At 36.2% G+C, this 17,970-nt stretch overlaps 1 protein-coding gene and 2 pseudogenes across 1 annotated transcript; 1 reads left to right on the top strand and 2 right to left on the bottom strand.

Moving 5' to 3' along the window:
• Window positions 1-8,749: 8,749 nt before the first annotated feature.
• Window positions 8,750-10,708, top strand: LOC120170008 (growth-regulating factor 1-like). Its single transcript, XM_039178073.1, has 4 exons — window positions 8,750-9,147; window positions 9,252-9,490; window positions 9,665-10,022; window positions 10,335-10,708. The coding sequence occupies exons 1-4, from the start codon at window positions 8,792-8,794 to the stop codon at window positions 10,465-10,467; spliced, it is 1,086 nt and encodes a 361-aa protein (XP_039034004.1). The 5' UTR covers window positions 8,750-8,791; the 3' UTR covers window positions 10,468-10,708.
• A 409-nt stretch (window positions 10,709-11,117) lies between these two features.
• Window positions 11,118-11,700, bottom strand: LOC120170007 (annotated as a pseudogene).
• A 3,312-nt stretch (window positions 11,701-15,012) lies between these two features.
• On the bottom strand, window positions 15,013-17,719 carry LOC120170005 (annotated as a pseudogene).
• Between the last annotated feature and the right edge of the window lie 251 nt (window positions 17,720-17,970).

Genomic DNA, 17,970 nt, shown 5'->3' with positions numbered 1-17,970 from the left:
TTAAAAAATTACAAATAAAAGCCCCAAAACACAAGGATTTGGTGCTGATGGAGACACTTAATAGTCGAGTGATCAAAATGAAAAATTTAGTGATGAAATTGAAAATTTTTAAAGTTGAATGGTAGAAAAACACAAACAAAGTTGAGTGACAAAATGTAGTTTACCCTATTTTTTTTGTTACATCAATCAAAACACTTCGATCACCTTAATTTCAAACATCGTCAACATGATCCTTATCCTTATCCCCTGCTATGGGCCGTGGATAATGCAGTATTTCTCTTTGGATACATTACAAATGAACCGATACTTGCACGTAGCACCTTCAAGTGATAGACCATGGTAAGGATTACCACATTCAGCACAATCAAGATAATCGTAAATGGAGAGATTATTAGATATTGACTAGAATTCATCACACATGTAAGAAAAACCCAACTTGTATTTTTTTTTCTATTACCAGCATGTATATGGGAAAGAATGTCTATTTACAACAAGTTCGTCGATTAACACCAACACCATTACTGACCAGCAATTGCCACCATTTCATCACTTTGGCCACATCGCAACGAGTTCTAGTTCTCCGCATTTTCAGTTCAGTCTAAAGGAAACAGTTTTCTTAATATAAACACGTTATCATATTAGGGTTTTAATCAGAAAATCAGTTGCCTGCATTGCGTCAAATTGATATCAGTCGAGCAGTATGGGCACTTGAAACTTTTCGAGCCGTTCTTTGACATCTTGTTGATAGACTGTTGGCAAAGCACATGACCACACGACATCAGCATTGGCGGGTTATCATCGGTTGATTGCTCCTTGGATACGGGGCAGACAAATATGGAATGAAATTGAAACTCCTTGCCCAACTTGACCGGCACGGGCAACTGCTTCATCGATTGCCATTCGTGCTGCTTCCCTGCCATACAGGTAATACACTTGAGAAGAGGTGGCAATGCTTGGATTCCTGCTGCTATTGTGACACTCAATGGGCTATCATTTGATTGCCCCAGAAGATTGCAGAACTGCCTGGTGAGTTCCTCAATCACACGTGAGAATGCAAAATTAGATGCTTACGCAACGAAAAAAAAATTAGAAATGCAAGTATAAAGTTGAAGGCTGAATTGAGTACAAAACGAGGAAAAACACATTTGTGGTAGTATGGAGCTATTAAAGTCTCAGGTAAACAAATCAATGTCAACTTTAAAGAAGAATGATCTACGGGTTTGATTTGAATATATCAATAAGTTAATTTCCAGTTCTTGTCCAATGAGTTCAAAGTATTTTTACAACACCTTATGAACAAAAACTTACAATAATCAAACTTAAAAATTAGCATAAACAATCAATTTCAAAGATACATCACATGTAAATAATGCAATACTATGAAAAAACTCTTCTAAGAAGAATCTAACAAAAAATATCAACAAAACTAAGCAAAAAAAAAATCAGAATTAACAAAAAAAGAAAGGCAATCAGAATAGACAACAGATGAATCTCAAATTACCGATATCAAGCTTCGGCTAGTGAAGTCAGACAGGAAATACGATACCTGCAACAAAATTAATAATAAAACTCCAATGTTATAATCAATCCGAAAATTTCAACAGGAATTCCACTCAATGCATGATTCAAGGCTATGAACATACTATATGTAAGTCAAAAAGGTCTCAATCACATTAACATCGCAAATATAACTCAGAAAAGAAATCACCTCAAGTATATCAAGAATTTAACCGACGAAGAAACAATTCAAACGCGATTGAAATGATTTACAGTGTCAAATCAATTGAAAAAAATAAACTAAAGCTTCAAAGTTCAAAAACAAGGAACTTGGATAAATTCCAAATCATTTCATATAGGCATACGAGATTGAAGAAAAGTGAAGGGGGAAAAAGAGGAAATTGAAAATAAATAAAAAATTTAATTTAAGGAAAATAATTTATTCGAATTTTTTTTTTCAAAAAGGGAAGAAAGAAAGAAATGGAAGACCGTTCGAATTTGCGGAGGAGCGAAGCAGTGAAGGGGAAAGCTTGGTGGGATGTAAAGCCCGTGTGAGTGTGAAGAGATTTGGGGTAAGTAAATGACTAAAAAGGGCCTAGCCGTTCACAGAATCACAGTTTGTATTTTTTTTCTTTCAAGTTATTCTAATAAAACGATGCAATTTTAATGTGGTATCTACGTTAATAATTATTAATTTTATGCTTAATGCCCAAATAATAAATAAGTGTCTAAATTATATATTTTGTATTAAATAAGTTCCTACACTTTTTTTTTGTTAAATGACACATATCATAACTATATAATTTTAAAATTTTATATAAAATTTTATATTTTTAAAAAATAAAACACATAAATTTTGAAATAGCCCACAAACTTTGAAAACCTTCATTTTAACCTTTAAACTCACGCCGACCGCCGTCCTTTGTTGTCAAACATCCGACCTCCCCTCCCCACGACGATTAAAACTCCTATGAAATCGTGACCGGATGATGACTGATCGACGATAAATCGACGTTTTAAATCCCACAAACCCTATGATAAAAATAGAGATCCCATGCGATTCCGATGGTGAATCGGAAATAACTACGGCGACGTATAACTTGGATGATGGCAAGGACTACGTTGACGACGATGATCTTGGCTGGAGAAGGTAGCGACGATAGATTAAGGTTATGATTTGAGATTTTGGGGTTATTTTATAATATAAGAAAAGATACGGTTTTTATAAATATAATAATATTTTAATATTTAAAAAATTAAAATTGTCATGTTGTGACATGTGTCATTTAATAGGGAAAACTAATGATGTTGACAGCCCGGACACATAAAATGCTAACGTTTGTAACGTTAGACATCCGGATGGACCAAAAAATATAATTATTTATTTGACTCAAAAGGTATAATTTAGGCACTTATTTAGACATTAAGCCTTAATTTTATCATCATATCATTATCGATTAAATCGTCTAACAATATAATCAAAATCAAAATGAAAATATAATATAATATTATAATTAAAATAACTGAAAAGATTTGTTAATTCATTATTATTATTATTGTTGAATATTGAAATGAAATTAAGATATTTGGGTAAAATTAACAGCATTGGGTAGCATCCCCACCATCACCCCCAAAATAAAAGCTGTATCCCCAAAACTCTCCCTTGTAATAGTTGTTCCCACATTTGTAACACCTTGTTTGCAATACGTCCAACGGAACATCTACCGATCCATTTAGAGACGTCCCCGCTTCATATTGGAGCACCAGTTGCCTGAAGTGGGAGCTATGGATTTCTCCGTTGTCGCCGTTTCCCATCGGCGGCACCTGACCCGTACTAGACGAAACCATTCCTCCCCAACGCAATCCGGGTGCACCGTTGCCTAGGTTGGTGAATAAACTGCCCGGCCAATACCCGACCGGCCTGTCGTCGTTGCCGTATTTGAGCCTCCAATATCTCGTGGATTTCTCCTACAACAGATTTCAAGTTATAAATGGTGTAAGTAACTACTTCAAGATGTAATGAAAAAGGAAAGATCCGTAAACCTGAGTCACTGAAAGTTTGATATAATATTGAGGTCCTCGAACAACTGAGATTGGGCCAAGGGTCATATCGAGTGCAATGGAAGGGTCTGTTTGAACAAATCCAGGGCAGTATGTGTTGTAGCAGCCGATCATTTGCCCATTCTGACGTTGCTGATTAAGAGGAACGCAAATGGCCAAGTCAATTATTCAGTGTAGACATAAAACGAGCATAAACGCAACGGAAAGATCGAATATAAATCACAAGTCAAAGACGAATGATTAAGAAGAGAAATGCATACGCCCCAAAGTGTGTACAATCGAGTAGTATTGTCCTTGTAAAGATCAACATTAACCTGGAATTCCAAGAAAGACACGGTTTATTAATCTCGAAAGAATTAACGTTGCCAACAGGGATGGACAGAGTGAGACAGGCGAGGGCAGACATCCCCTGGTTACGAAGAATCCTTACCATCCATCCGACCCTTATAACGCTGAACTGATCGGGAGGGCCGCCTTCGAGTGATATTACAGATGCGCTTAACTGGTAACAGCCGGGTTATTTATGCTTACCATTCCTCCGGCACCGTAATAAACCGTTGCGTGATTATCTCTGGTCACGATTCCTGCAAACTAAGGTCATACATATGTCTCAAGGATGATTCTATGAACCTTGGGTTCCAAGAAAAATGTGAACTAATTAGTTTGTTTGGCTTACTGCGAATCCAGGTGAGAAATTATCGGCTGTTTTGTGTAAGCTCGGAAACTGTCGTCGGAACAAAGCTTTCGCTCTCAACAACTCCGCCGTGCTTCTTCTCCGAATGGGGACTGTTCCATAAGGACAAGGATCCATTAAGACAACATCTATAGAGTTGTCCGGTGTTCCATTTCCAGTAGGATTGGTATAGTCCCGTTGTGGATCAAAACTTGGGCTCATCTGTCAATGTACAAACAATTGAAAGCTACATAAATACAAGTTTTTTCCCCTCAGATTAAAGACTTAGAAATTATGGAATTTCTTAATAAAATTAACCTGAATCTTGTGATTTTTTAGCAAACTATGACGAAGAGCCGGTTGCTCGTAGTGCCCCACACAGTCATACTCGTCCCCATATTTAGTCTGTAACATAACACCAAGTTTATATAAATATCTGAATATCTTAACAAATTAAATATTGAATTATTAACGTATCGAAATTTATATAATATTTTAAACACGATTATATTTACCTTCCTTCTGAATTCCAGGTCCTTTAGTCTTCCTTCTGTAAAATAGAGGCTAAGAAGAAGAAGAAATGAAAGTTGAGCGATGGCATATCTAAGAATTCGTAGGCTCTCCATGAGTCGACAGATTAACCTAAACTATAAGTAAGTTGTACATGTATAAATATTGCACCCTCAACGTACAATAAACGTGATATAGTTATTGCGAATCTGTAATAATGAAATGAGTTGTTTCTTTACTTTTTATAGTGATGCAATTAATATATGTTAATAATTCATTATATCAAATTTATTGAAATGTTCCAATATGGTAAAACTTTTATAAATTAATAATATTGGGACAACGTAAATTGAATATACATTGTCCTTAATGAATAAAACACACACACACATATATATATATATATATATATATATATTGTATTAACTAATTGAATGTTATTCATGTATAATATGACAAAGTAAATATAATACATACCACAGGTATTAGAGAGTTAGTGTTATTGAAAACCTTATTAAGGATTAAACTGAAGATGATGCAATACATTTGTAACCAATTACGCGTAAAGAAGTTCTCATAGTTATATTTCTAATTTTATAGAATTGTTAATTTATAATATTGAAGAAATTATAAATTTATATAAGGGTTTATCACAACTCATCTTGGTTAGGACATCTGAATAGGGATGTAAAAAGTTAACCCGACTTGTAAAACTGACTGAAATCGATATATTTCATATAAGATTATATATATATATTCTTTTCACATTATAATATTATTTAATATATCAAATACAATCTAAAATTAAAAAATATATTCATAATATTAGAAAATATTTTGAGGGTAAAATATTGAAGATAATATAAAAGAGAGAAAGAATTTATGAGAAGAAAGAATTTGTAAACAATTGCAGTTAAAAGACCAAATTGAATAAAATACAAAGTTAAGAAATTAAATAAAAAAAGTATACATTTTTGGTAAAAAATAAGAATTGAAATTACATAGGTATATAGTGGTATATAAACATGTGGTTCAAATTTTTATAAAAAAACGAACTTAGAATAAATGATGAATTGAATAATAAAAAATTACGAAAAGTTGAGAGAAAAATTGGAAAAAAAACTTGTTATCAAAAAGAGGAGGTAAATACATTTTCTATGATGATTTAGGAACAAACGGTTCAAATTTGATAAAAATGAACTTAAAATGAAAGAATAATGAAATAATATATTAAATTGTAAAATTATCAAAATACTTAATCAAATTTTCGATTTTTGATTTTCGAGTAACTCGAAATCTATAAATTTCAACTCAAATCAAACTTAAAATCTGAATCAATAATTTGAGGTTATTCAAATAACTCGAATAACTCAAAAGTAAAAAAAAAAAAGCGAGTTAAGTCGAGTTTTACTCCCTAATTCTTATACAAACGATATAAAATTACAGAAGTAAAATAGTATTCCTCCTCAAGTACAAGGAGAATTTCATAATTTTAACTTTCATTGAAGAAAACAATTAACTAAAAATAAATGTGTGCTAAGAGCAACTCCTGCGCTAGAGTGGAGTTCAATCTCCACTTTGGATATTCCAATGCTGCGCCACTTATCATCTCCACTTTGGAGTAGACATGCAATTCACGCTACATATGTCGTGCTACTGTATTTGGTATTTTTCTCGAAAAATCACTGGTGATCGGTATATTTATTGATTTAACACCGATTAGATTATATTTCTCGATCTAACATCCGTAGCAGTAAAGCGCGCTCCTTGCCCCGCACTATATGTTGATTTGGCGCCACGTGGGGTATAGCGCGCCCCCTGCCCCGCGCTACACGCTGACATGGGTTACACGTGTATATAACGCGGCCCCTGATCCGTGCTATACGCCACGTAGGAGTATAGCACAGATCAGGGGTTGCGCTATACCTGGTTATCTGACACGTGGAGTATAGCGCGGTACAGGGGGCACGCTATACCCTTAATTACCCACCCGTTCACACCTCAATCCTCCCTATAAATACCCACATCCTCAATCACTTTCATCACACTAAATTCTCTCAAATTCTCTCGATTTCTCTCAAATATTCTCTCTGTTTAAGGTATATTTTATAATATTTTTAATATTATGTATTTAATTTATTTAAGTATTTTACTTTATTTAATATTTTACTAATATAATTCTTTTGCAGATATATAATGGAAGGTAGTCTACTTCGCTTGGATAAAAATCATATATCTCGACACTTTGCTGAAACGGTAACATCTTCATATTAAGGTCAAAGAAATTTGCAGATGAATGTCTTCCCCTTGAACTGGACGCGGTGTTGTCATACGGATTGTTCGTGGACCTACCTCAGTACATATCGTAAGGAGTTACGGATGAATGTCTCCCCATTATGGCATTAAAATCATTACACATTACTGTAGTCGGGCTGTCAACTTGTTCAGCCAGCCCATAGTGAGAGCTTAATGATTGACCCCGAACAATACGCACTTAAACAAAATGTGCATACATCTCAATAGCGACGTCTGAATAATTACTTTGACCTTCAACCATCATTTGAATATCATCATTGTTCGAAAGTTCGAACGCTGTATGAGTTAATGGCAACAATGATGTTGGAAATCTGTACTGCAACGGCGACATTCTTCAACTACTTCCAACATGAATCTTCTTCGAAATCTTCGTTATCAGCTCCTCAAGAGTTATGTTTCTCTTGAATAATATTTTAACACGCTCATTTAATATGAAAACAACGTCGGTTTCATCTTCTCGAATTTCACCATCATAATAAACAATAGCTAAAAGTCGCACCATTTTTTGAGTTTAAAAGTGCGGCAATATTATATATGCAAAAAAAAAACTGAAACAAACCTGATTAAATAAATTATATATGAACAAAAATATAACACAATAATTTTTTTACACATCAACATAAATAATTTAAATAATATAATTTTATATTATTACCTGCACCGCAAAACAATTTCGACGTATGCTTCCGCTTTTCAATTTTACAAACATAAAAATTAATTGAAAATAATTAGTATAGTATTTTTTCAAATAATAATAATAAACAATAAGTATAATTAAAAAATTATAACAAAATTACCTTATAACGAAAAATCGCACGAATTTTTTAATCAAATATGAGAAGATTGCCAGAATTATTACTCGTTGACGGAATTGTTGTATTAATTTATAAGTTGAGAGGAGATATGCGAGGAGATGTGAGAAATTTAACCGGAGGAGAAGTGTATTTATAATCATATAAGGCGCGGTACCTGCACCGCGCTATATGTAATTATTCAGATAAAAGATATAGAGTGGACCAGAGACCGCGTTAAATATAATTCACCCCTACGTGGCGTATAGCGCGGTCCCTGATCCGCGCTATACCCCTACATGGCGTATAGCGTACCGTATAACGCGGATAAGGGGGCGCGCTATACACACGTGTAATCCATGTCAGCGTATAGCGTTGTGCAGGGGGCGCGCTATACCCCACGTGACGCCAAATCAACATATAACGCGGTTCAGGGGGCGCGTTTTACTGCTACGAATATTAGATCGAGAAATATAATCTGATCGATGTTATATCGATAAATATACCGATTACCGGTAATTTTTTTTGAGAAATACACCACTGTAAAATATATTTATTATAATTTTTGATTTTTTTATAATATTTTGTTATCTATAATTTTTATCTTGATATTTATTAAAAATATATATTTTTCATCTTTATAATACAAATAAAAATGTTGTAGAGTAAAAATGAGGGCAGGAGATGAACTAAGTACTTGCAAGGGGATGGCGAGATGCGGTTACACTGTGTTGGTTGTTGGAACTTTAGTCTCTGTCTTCTGTCCCTTCCCTCAGTTTCACAACTTTTTTATTTTTCAAACTTCCTCAATAAACAGTGAAAAAAAGCACATACTTGAAGATCACCTTTTAATGATCACCTCTCTTTTTTCGTTTTCAAACACTCCTCCAAGCCTTCAACTCATGCTTTTTAGAGGCTGTTTTGATTGGTTCCTTCTCCAAAAATGGATTTCGGGTTTGCGGGTCCGGATGGTATAACGGGTCCCGCAAATGGAGCTCCATCTCAAGCTCAGCCTAAGCTTCTTGGATCTGGGTTTCCCAAGCAGGAAAGATGTTCTGATTCAGCTGAAGAACACTGGAAATGTTCGAAGTTTCAAAGAAGTGATGACTTGTTGACTCCCAAGACAATGCCATTGAGATCTAATTCTGGAGGCCACCAAGAGCATATGTTGAGCTTATCTTCACTCAAATCTGAACCTCCTTCCATCAACAGAGATGGTGACTTTTTGGAGATGGGTACACAAAACAGTGGCTTGTCTTATTATGAACATACACCCCAAGCAGGTAACAAAAAAGATTGGTTCTTTCGGATGTTTGGTTTGGTTTCTGGTTTTTACAAGATTGGGTTTTGGGGTTTGTGCTTAAAAGGGTCTTTTTACTTGCTTTTCTTTTTTGTCTTTTAAGGTTTATGGTCCAATATTGTGGTTCTGGTTCTGGTTGTGGAAGCATGCATGAGGGTTTTAATGGTTTCAGAGGGCCATTAACTCCAACTCAGTTGACCGAGTTACAACACCAGGCATTGATCTACAAATACATCACTTGTAATGTGGCAGTGCCTTCCAATTTGATCATCCCTCTCAAGAAATCCCTTTATCCTTATGGCTTCACCAGCTCATCTGCTGCATCTTTGCCCCCCAATTCACGTAAGTTCCGTATCCTTAATTTGCTGTTTGTGACGGAATTTTTGATTTTGCAGTGATCTCAAAGTTTTCTGTTCATCTTTTTATTTCAAAAGTAATCTTAGCTAAAAAAGCAACAGTAGGTTTGATGTTGAATCCCTTTTATCCTTTTTGTGTGCTTGTCTTTATTATATGTAGTGCGATGGGGCTCTTTCCATCTGGGGTACTCGGTCAGCACTGACCCTGAGCCGGGTAGGTGTCGTCGAAACGATGAAAAGAAATGGCGGTGCTCCCGGGATGCTGTTCCCGATCAAAACTATTGTGAAAGGCACATAAATAGGGGCCGCCATCGTTCAAGAAAGCCTGTGGAAGGCCAGACTGGCCATGCTGCCTCTGGGACCGCAAATATGAAGGCGGTGCCAATGTCTTCCTCAATGTCGGCATCGGCGATATTTGGCGGCTGTACATCCAGTAGCCTCACGATAGCACAGCTGCACCGTTTTAAGAACTTGCAATCTGGTGCTATCGAGCATTCACTGAACTCCCTTGTCAACAGGTAAAAGTATCGATCGTGAATCCGAGATTGCTATTGTTGCTTGCATTTGTATTATCGGATTCAGATGGTATTGCTTTGAACAGTTTGAGTAGGGATACATTCTGCTCTTTTCTTCTCTTTAAAGTAGACCCGTTGTTTCATCTTTACGTTGGTGACTTTGACAACACCTTGTTGTTGGGACTTAGGATTCTCTTTCTTGAAGCATTTTAATGATTTCTTGATCTTTTAATCACTTTTGTTGTGGTCGGATTTCCCTTATTTCGATCATGTCTTTAAGTTTTTCTAAACGAAGAGGATTTGTGTGGCTGGCAGGGTACAAGATCCGCGGGCGTTGTCTGTGATGTCTTCCACCACCAACCTGAAATCCAACAACTCCACATTTACCATTACAGAACAAGGTGTTCCGTTTGCAGAATCCTCTCAATGTCTATGTCTATTCCTATGACATCTTCCGAGCTCTCATCAGCCTCGTCTTCACCCGCACAAGAGAAGGTTGCCCTTTCGCCCCATAGGTTATCTCGGGAGTTCGATCCAATCCAAATGGGTTCGGTGGTCAGCACCGATGTTAGTGACCCGAACCAGAATCAAGCTCACTGGATACCAATATCTTGGGGAAGTTCAATGGGAGGTCCTTTTGGAGAGGTCCTAACCAATACTGCAAGCAACCCAGGTAGCTGCAAGAACTCATCAACCATTAGCCCCTTTTATTCAATTTTGGTGTCCAAATTTTATATATATATATTTTAAAAATTCATACTTAATGTTTAATTTATGTTTTAATTTGATACACAATCCTTGTAAAATTAACAGAAATACTAACACGATATTTTTTTTATTTTTTTAATTAATAATATAACATTATCTTAGGACACGGCATATTATCATTAAACTGAATATAAAAAATAAAATTTAAACCAATCGATAAACCCTAACTCAAATAACTTTTGATCTATCTCATCAGTGTAATCATCTCCCTAATCTAATCCATCCAAAACTGAAAGAATTTCAATAAACCAAAACATCCCAATCTTCTATAAGTGAGTTGCAGCAAAGTTTCACTTTCAAATTCCAATGGTCATGCCGAGAACAAAACAATCTTGAAATCTGTTTTTCTTGTTCTCATTTCATCAAAACAACGATTATTCTACAACATTGTTGAGGGAAAAGAAAAAAGAATCATTCGAGTACCGTTGTAGCACCCAATTCCTGGAGTTTCTTAATAATGGCTTCAGCATCCTCTTTCACAACTCCCTTTTTAACCACAACAGGAACTTTCTCCACCATGTGATCTTTTGCTTCTTTTAACCCCAAATCAGTAAACGACCTCACTTCTTTAATTATCTTTATCTTTGCCGCCGCATCGAATTTCTCCAGCTTTATATCGAACGCCGTCTTCTCCGCGGCTTTCGTTTCCGCCGCGCCCGATCCGGCCCCGGGTGACGCCGGAGACTGCAGGATCGTAGCGGTTGAGGTCGAGTTTGAGACGGAAGAGGATGGAATAATCATAGCGTTCGAGCTTTGTAAGATCTAAGAGCTCGTCGGCGATGCGCTCGAGTTTCTGGGTCCGGTTCTCGCAGGCGGCGGTGGAAAAGAAGCGGGAAAGGGGAGGCTCCGGTGAGGAAGAAATGAGGTTCTTGAAGAGAGATTTTGTGGGGATCCTTTCGGTGATGGAAGCCATTATTGGAGAAATAAAGAGTTCAGGAAATTAGTAGGAGATGGGGATACTTTCGGGATTTTACACATTTAAATTTTCTTATCACTCTTATTTTAATTTTAATCTTGTACTTTCAAATTTAGCAACTAAACTTTCTTACCATTTCCATTTTACTCACTAACAGCTTGATAACGTGAATTAATTTAATATTGGACAGGTTATATGGTATTTTTCATTAATATTTTGTCATATAAAATCTAAAATAAAATAAAATAAATTCTTATCCGAAATCATTAACTGATACAGATGTTAATATCGTCCACGTCATAACCACTGTAATAACCTTTTGATTTTCTAACACCAGTACACGAATTTCGGTTGTCATTAGAATGGTAGATCTTGAGTTATATTTTGATTATACGAATAATAAATTCACGTTTAGAAGGATCATGTGAGTGTAGTGAGAAATTTTGAGACTCATTGACCTTTGACGACGGTAGTTGGCGATAGTCAGAACGAAGGTTAATGTGGTGGTCGAATATGGTTGGTTTAGGTCGATAAATAAGGAATAGGATGGAGGAAGTAGGATGACAAAAATAAGAAATAAGGAGAAATAAAAACGAAGGTTAAATCCTTGACACGTTTCAAGTGCGTTTGTAAAGCTTGGTCTTCATCTTTTCAGACTCCATTTTTATTACAAAACATCATAGAACAACCTCAGAAACAACAACCTTAATCTCCTCCTTGGTAAAGCACCTGATGACATCTTTTATATCTCTCAGCTTTCGACTGAGAAAGGTCAAAACTTTTCGGTAAATCCCCATTCCAACAAGGATAATACGAAGCTTCCTCTCAAGTTTATGGTTCTTGTCAGAGATTCAAATAGCAGTTGTGGTCGTGTTTTCGTTCGCGTTGCGTTTGTCGCAATTGCGGATATAACAAACGCTATTACGAAGTTTACGGGTATAACGGTCATATAACAACGAACGCTATTGTTATTTCGCGACGTTATCACAGTTGCGAAACACTATTTAAATCTCTGGTCCTTATAATGGATTCTTGTGTTTACAAGAACATGCTAGGGTTGCTCTTTGGAACCCATCCACCACAGAATGCAAAACCCTCCCTGAATCCCCATTCCAACGCCCTTGTCCTCCGGCTTTCACTGAATTTGGCCGTTCTGGATTTGGGTACGATCCTCAAACTGATGATTACAAAGATATAAGATTTGTTGCTAATTATCTTGTAAATGGTGAATATGACTATAATCAACAAGTTGAGTTGTATTCCCTTAAAACCGAATCATGGACGTAAATTGAAGTTCCTGGTGAGGATCCTTATGGCGGTCATGTGTTTAATACATACTTAAATGGTTTTATTACTGGACGGCAACGACTTGTGATTCTGATAAGGTTGTTCTTGCATTTGATATGGTTGATGAAAAGTTTTCAACTTTACTTATGCCTGAAATTGGTTTGTCTTTAACCTACCATTGGGAACTTTTGGGCTTCAATAGATTACTTGGTGCTATTATTGTTTACCCAATTGTTCTAGGAACTGAGAAATCTTTTGATTTATGGGTTACGAATGAATGGTGGAGTAAACAATTTAGTATTGAATTTGTTCCTGGAGTTTCGAGGCCTTTGGGGTTTTGGAAAGATGGTAAATTGTTTCTTGAGAGCTCGGATTATGAACTAGTAATGCTTGAACCCTCCACAGGAGAGCTTAAAAATCTGGGTATCCATGCTTCTCAAAGAACAATGCAAATTATTACTTATGTTGAGAGCTTAGTTTCATTCAATGGAAGATGAGAGTATGAGGAACATAGTATACGTGAGCATCAAATTTATTTCGAAGACAATAATAGATAGGTAAGAGAAACTTGATGGGAATCTCTATCTGTTGAAGTGCTGAGTATTTTGTTTGTTTTAGTGCTTTTGCCAAATTTATGCCCAGAAAATCGTCTATTAATCTGCATATAATTATTTGCAGGTGCCAGGCATGGAGTGATTTTCATACTTGAATTGTGCTTACTTGAATTGTTCTTGGATTTTGTTATGGTCATGTCTCATTGTATATCTGGAGAGCCAAACCCAAATGTTAAGGATTACAAATACCCTCATATTGATTCTAAAAGAAGCTTCAAAGGGCAAACCTCTCTTTGCAGTGGCGGAGTTACAGATGCAAGCATTCGACCCTGAAATCCATAAAATTACCCAACCTTCAATTTTAATCAGAAAACTGAAAAAGGGTTCCTTTCAGTGATTTCAAGTATCAAGTCATTTACCTGGGAAAAGCCCAGTAGACCATCAAAGGGACCATGTTTAATCATATAATCTTCAATATACAACACATTCCTCAAAATGCACACAATAAATCTGAAAGAAAAAAAAAACAAAGAAAAAAAAGGCTGATGTTTCATTTAAATGGAGATTATCCAATCATGAAAAAAAATAAGATGTTGAAATTGAAAGATCAAACCTCGTTGACTTGATACCATTCATAATAAGGTGGATCATAAAGGGATTCAACGCCGGATTTTCCTCTCGCGGGATATGGACCGTCGAGAAAATCAAAGTTTCCCAGCACGGATTCAGGCCATTTTCCTATAATTTTCTTCAGGATTTCACCGCTTGTTCTGAATCCATGGAGGCATAGAACCCTGGGTTTCTTCCTCTGGACTTGATTTCCCACCATTTCGCTCTTATATGCTAACCATTTTGCCAAAAACATATTTGATTCCTGAAGTTGAGGAATGGATGTGCAATACAGAGTGGAGCTAAGTTTCAATATTTTATGTTATCTCCAAACTAGATGATTGGTAGTCACTTTTTTTTTAACTAATTAATGGTTATTGGTTGTCACTTTAATTCATTTTCTTTTAATGTTTTCACTCTCATATCAACCCGATCGCACACTTATTTTTTGTAGGTAAGTCTTTCAACAGGAATTTTCTAGATACACAAAAACTCGAACTCGATACCTTATTCAAGTAATATCAAATTCTATATATAATCAAGTTCTAAATATAATCTTTTGAATCCAATATTCCTAAAAAATAATACTCTTTTATTATCACTAAAGTTTAATTACATATATTTAGAGATAAATATAGGAATATAATTCTTAAAATATGTGAAAAATACCTGTGTTAGATTCACATAGACCCATGACCGACACTCATTTTTAAGTCCGAGTAACAAGCAGTGCCATTGTTTTGAAAGGAATGAAACACATTCTTTAATGTATAATCTCTGCTCTATGTTATTAGGCTTCCAAATTTTCCAAAATGAATGAAATGGTTGTTTTGCTGAAGCAATGAACGTAGCATTGGCGTATCAATGAATATAAAAACAGGGGAAAATGGAAAAGAAAATGAAAAAGCTGTGCCCGATCCTCCTCGTCACGTTCGAGTCTCGAGCAATGCCGTCCGTCACGATATTCAACACCGATGGAACCATACCAAGGGAAGTAAAAGCCATATTAGTCTGTTTAAAATGTTCTTCTGTGAATTACCTGCAAGAATGTATGTCACGTGCAGTTCAGAAACGGACTCGGGTACGGATGCCAGATATGGGATACGGTGCTTCACTTAATCGAAAATAGGGTTTAGAATATTTACTGAATTGAAGATAGTTGTTCCTAATGTTCCAGTCAAAATCCCAGTGTTCTCTGTCATTTTTGAGAGTCCAATAAGACCAACCAAAGGAAGCTGCATTATACACCTCTAACTGAGCCTTTCCAAAGTCTTGATATTCTGTTTGTGTCCCATTTGTAACATTCCACTCGTTCACCCACTCGCCTAAGCCGAAACCCGAACAGAAATGCATAAACCGCATCAGGAAGCACGGAAAACGTCTACTGATAACACACATAGAAGATCACAGAATCATAAAACATGATCTAAGTTGACAGGGTTACCGATGAAAACAAGTGGACTGTCTGCTGCGTTCAGAGCTTGTACCTGAGGTTCCCTGCTCTTGTATATGAACTGGATATTATCGATAGGGCTCAAGGTGACGAAATATGGGTCGAAGAGGTTGTAGTAATGCAAATCTACCACTACATTGTGGGAACCTATATCGGCCTTGTAAAGTTCAATTGGATCTGCATTGCCGATTCTTTGGCAAACGATCACATACGCTGATGGTGAGTGTTTCCGCACGATTTCATACCCTTGTTTGTAATATGGAACTAAAATATCCAATGGAACTGATGCTGCAGATGGTTCATTTAATAGCTCAATTCCGAGTAAGGCCGGATGGTTTGCATACCTGCAACAAACAAGATGACTCAATGGGATTAAACTTTACGCAGCCACAAATCCGCAGACACCAGCCGATAACTTGCTGGGAGTTACCTGGAAGATAGAAAATTTATGCCATGCAATGTCTGAGAAACCGATTCTGATGTAGTCCAGCCTACCGTACCATCTCGACTAGCACTATGCTCCATTCCATTTTGGGAGCCAGGTGCCGCATGAAGGTCGATTATGCACTTTATCTTATAGGTCCTGCATTGAAATTTCAACATACTTATCAAGTGTAGTGAAGATTCAAATTGTAGCATTCCAACAAAGAGAAGCGACATAAGGACTTACTGTGCCCATGAGAATGCATTATCAAGAACTGCTAACGTTCCTCCGATAAACGGGGCGGGAGGATTCGGATCATATGCAATCCACCAGCCGACCGGAATCCGTACGGTATTTATTCCAGTTCTCTGTAAAAACTCAAAATCTCCTGCATTGATAAAAGTTCTTCTATGTGTCTGCAGTTCCATTGACAAAGAAGCGTTAGTTCGAGGACAACAATGAAATAGATAGCATAGAAAGTGATTACAATACCTCGAGAACCTCTTTCGCCTTGCTATATCCGTATCCATTAGCAAGCTGATAATCACCATGCAAGTTATTCGCTACAACCGACATTTCGAACACGGCTGCATTGTCATCCCATCCCGGATTTCCTGGGTAATCTGCTGTCAGCTGATTGTCTATAGTAGCCTAAAATAACAAAAACAGCACCTTCACGTCAACTTTTTGAAAAGCCATAGATCGATCAACTCAAACATGAGGGAATCGAGTATGATACCTGCAGATAGGCTCCACCCTTTGTTTAATATGAACTCGACCGTTGTTATTTCGTTCGATCTGAAATGTTTCCATCAAGGAAGCCGATTTTGCAGTCGCGGACACCGTGCATCCGTTTCCGTAACACGTTAGAAATTGGCCTTGTGTGGTGCGGAATTGAAATTCGGATTCAGTAACTCTCCATAACTGCATTACAAGCAAGTGGTTTGACATCAAATTTTGTCGCAGAACAAGAACTTACACCGCGCAAGACCGGAATCGTAAGATCGATATAACAAGAACTTGCGTGGGGGCTTCTTACTGAAAAAGTTTCCCATGAAGATGCAGAATCTCTGTTAACTGAAATGTCCATTCCACCTCCATTTTCAGCACAAACATATTTCTGCAATCTCACTGACTTGAAACTAACCTGTGTTCCATCCTGCATTTTTCAATATACATAAAAACATATTATCAAATTTATTTATTGAAAAAAATAAAAATACATAAAAAACATTTTTTTTAAATTACTTACAAGCATGTCTGCATTAGGAATATCTTCAAAAAGAGAAGGCTTAATCCAACCTTCTAGAACCAACCATCCTCCTAAGTTCACCCCTCTTACTTTAGAATCTTCATCCAATCCTTCCACTTATCAAACTTGAACAATTCATTGTTTGTTTCTCAAGAAAATATAAAAGAAAAAGAAAAAGGAGCATACCTGAAAATGCTACAGAAAAGATTAGCCAACAAAAGAGTGAAAACGCAAATAACCATTTGTTAAAAACAAGTTCCATGAATAGTGCAGCCCTTCAAAACTGCATCAAACAAGAAAGAAAATAAAGGAAAGAAGAAGAAAAAAAGAGGGAGGTTTCCCGAGAAAAGGAAAGGAAAATCCATTTGGGAAGAGAGAATATTTGGCAATTCCTTCCTTATGAATCAATTTATACCAAATTCAACCTTGTAAACAATCATAGTTATATTTAATTCTTAAACTTGGGTTTTTGCATTAATATATTGCAAATATAATCATTAAAAATTCAAACTTTACTCCACGAAGAATAACCCAGTTTAAAATATTGAACCAAAGAAGAAGAAAAGAACGTTCTTTGCTAAGGAATAATGAGAAAAGAGGGAAGCTGAAAGCATTTTAATGTACCAACACCCAAAAAGTTTATAAAGGAAGTCCCTTTGCTTAAAGATTTGGTTTTTAGTTTTTTTTA

The sequence above is a fragment of the Hibiscus syriacus genome, unplaced genomic scaffold (assembly GCF_006381635.1).
Source record: "Hibiscus syriacus cultivar Baekdansim isolate YM2019G1 unplaced genomic scaffold, ASM638163v2 tig00111769_pilon, whole genome shotgun sequence".
Taxonomy (NCBI): domain Eukaryota; kingdom Viridiplantae; phylum Streptophyta; class Magnoliopsida; order Malvales; family Malvaceae; genus Hibiscus; species Hibiscus syriacus.
The sequence above is the reverse complement of the archived record's forward strand: the minus strand, read 5'-3'. Positions and strand labels throughout refer to the sequence as shown.